This window comes from Penaeus monodon, chromosome 22 (genome assembly GCF_015228065.2).
Source record: "Penaeus monodon isolate SGIC_2016 chromosome 22, NSTDA_Pmon_1, whole genome shotgun sequence".
NCBI lineage: Eukaryota > Metazoa > Arthropoda > Malacostraca > Decapoda > Penaeidae > Penaeus > Penaeus monodon.
In genome coordinates this window covers 15,799,274-15,799,656 of record NC_051407.1, presented here as the reverse complement: position 1 = coordinate 15,799,656, position 383 = coordinate 15,799,274, and the positions used below count along the sequence as shown (strand labels likewise).

At 53.0% G+C, this 383-nt stretch overlaps 1 protein-coding gene across 1 annotated transcript in view; it reads left to right on the top strand.

Annotated features, from left to right (window-relative positions):
• The window catches only part of LOC119587581 (postacrosomal sheath WW domain-binding protein-like), a gene marked incomplete at its 5' end in the record, with an annotated part of 961 nt that extends 584 nt beyond the window's left edge, over positions 1-377 (top strand). Inside the window, 1 exon segment of the mRNA XM_037936294.1 lies at positions 1-377. Coding sequence (XP_037792222.1) covers positions 1-46 — 46 coding nt within the window.
• Positions 378-383: the final 6 nt, after the last annotated feature.

Below are 383 nucleotides of genomic sequence, written 5' to 3'. Positions count from 1 at the left end.
ATATAGCGCCCCTGCTGCTCCTGCTGATAGCTACTCTGCCATCTAAGAGGCTCTCTGAGGTCTGGACCTGAAGCCACGAAGTCCCAGACTCGAAATTCCTGTCGCTCCTTCAAGGCGGAGAGGGAACTTCAACCTCGATAGCATGTCTCTTTAGCTCTTAGTCGATAACCAAATGTATCCTTAGGAAAAGCTAGAACGCGGCTGGAGGAGGTAGCTGGCTATCACTCCCTTTGTGTACTCGTAGTTTTAGGACGGAGCTCGCAGCCGCCGACCCTCAGATCACCGTCGCTTCTGTTGCCTGGTCGTGCGCAACAGAACCCCAGTGCTTCGCTTGCAGTAGGAGTCGAGTCGCCGTGATATGAAGGATTTCTATAATCGGTGCA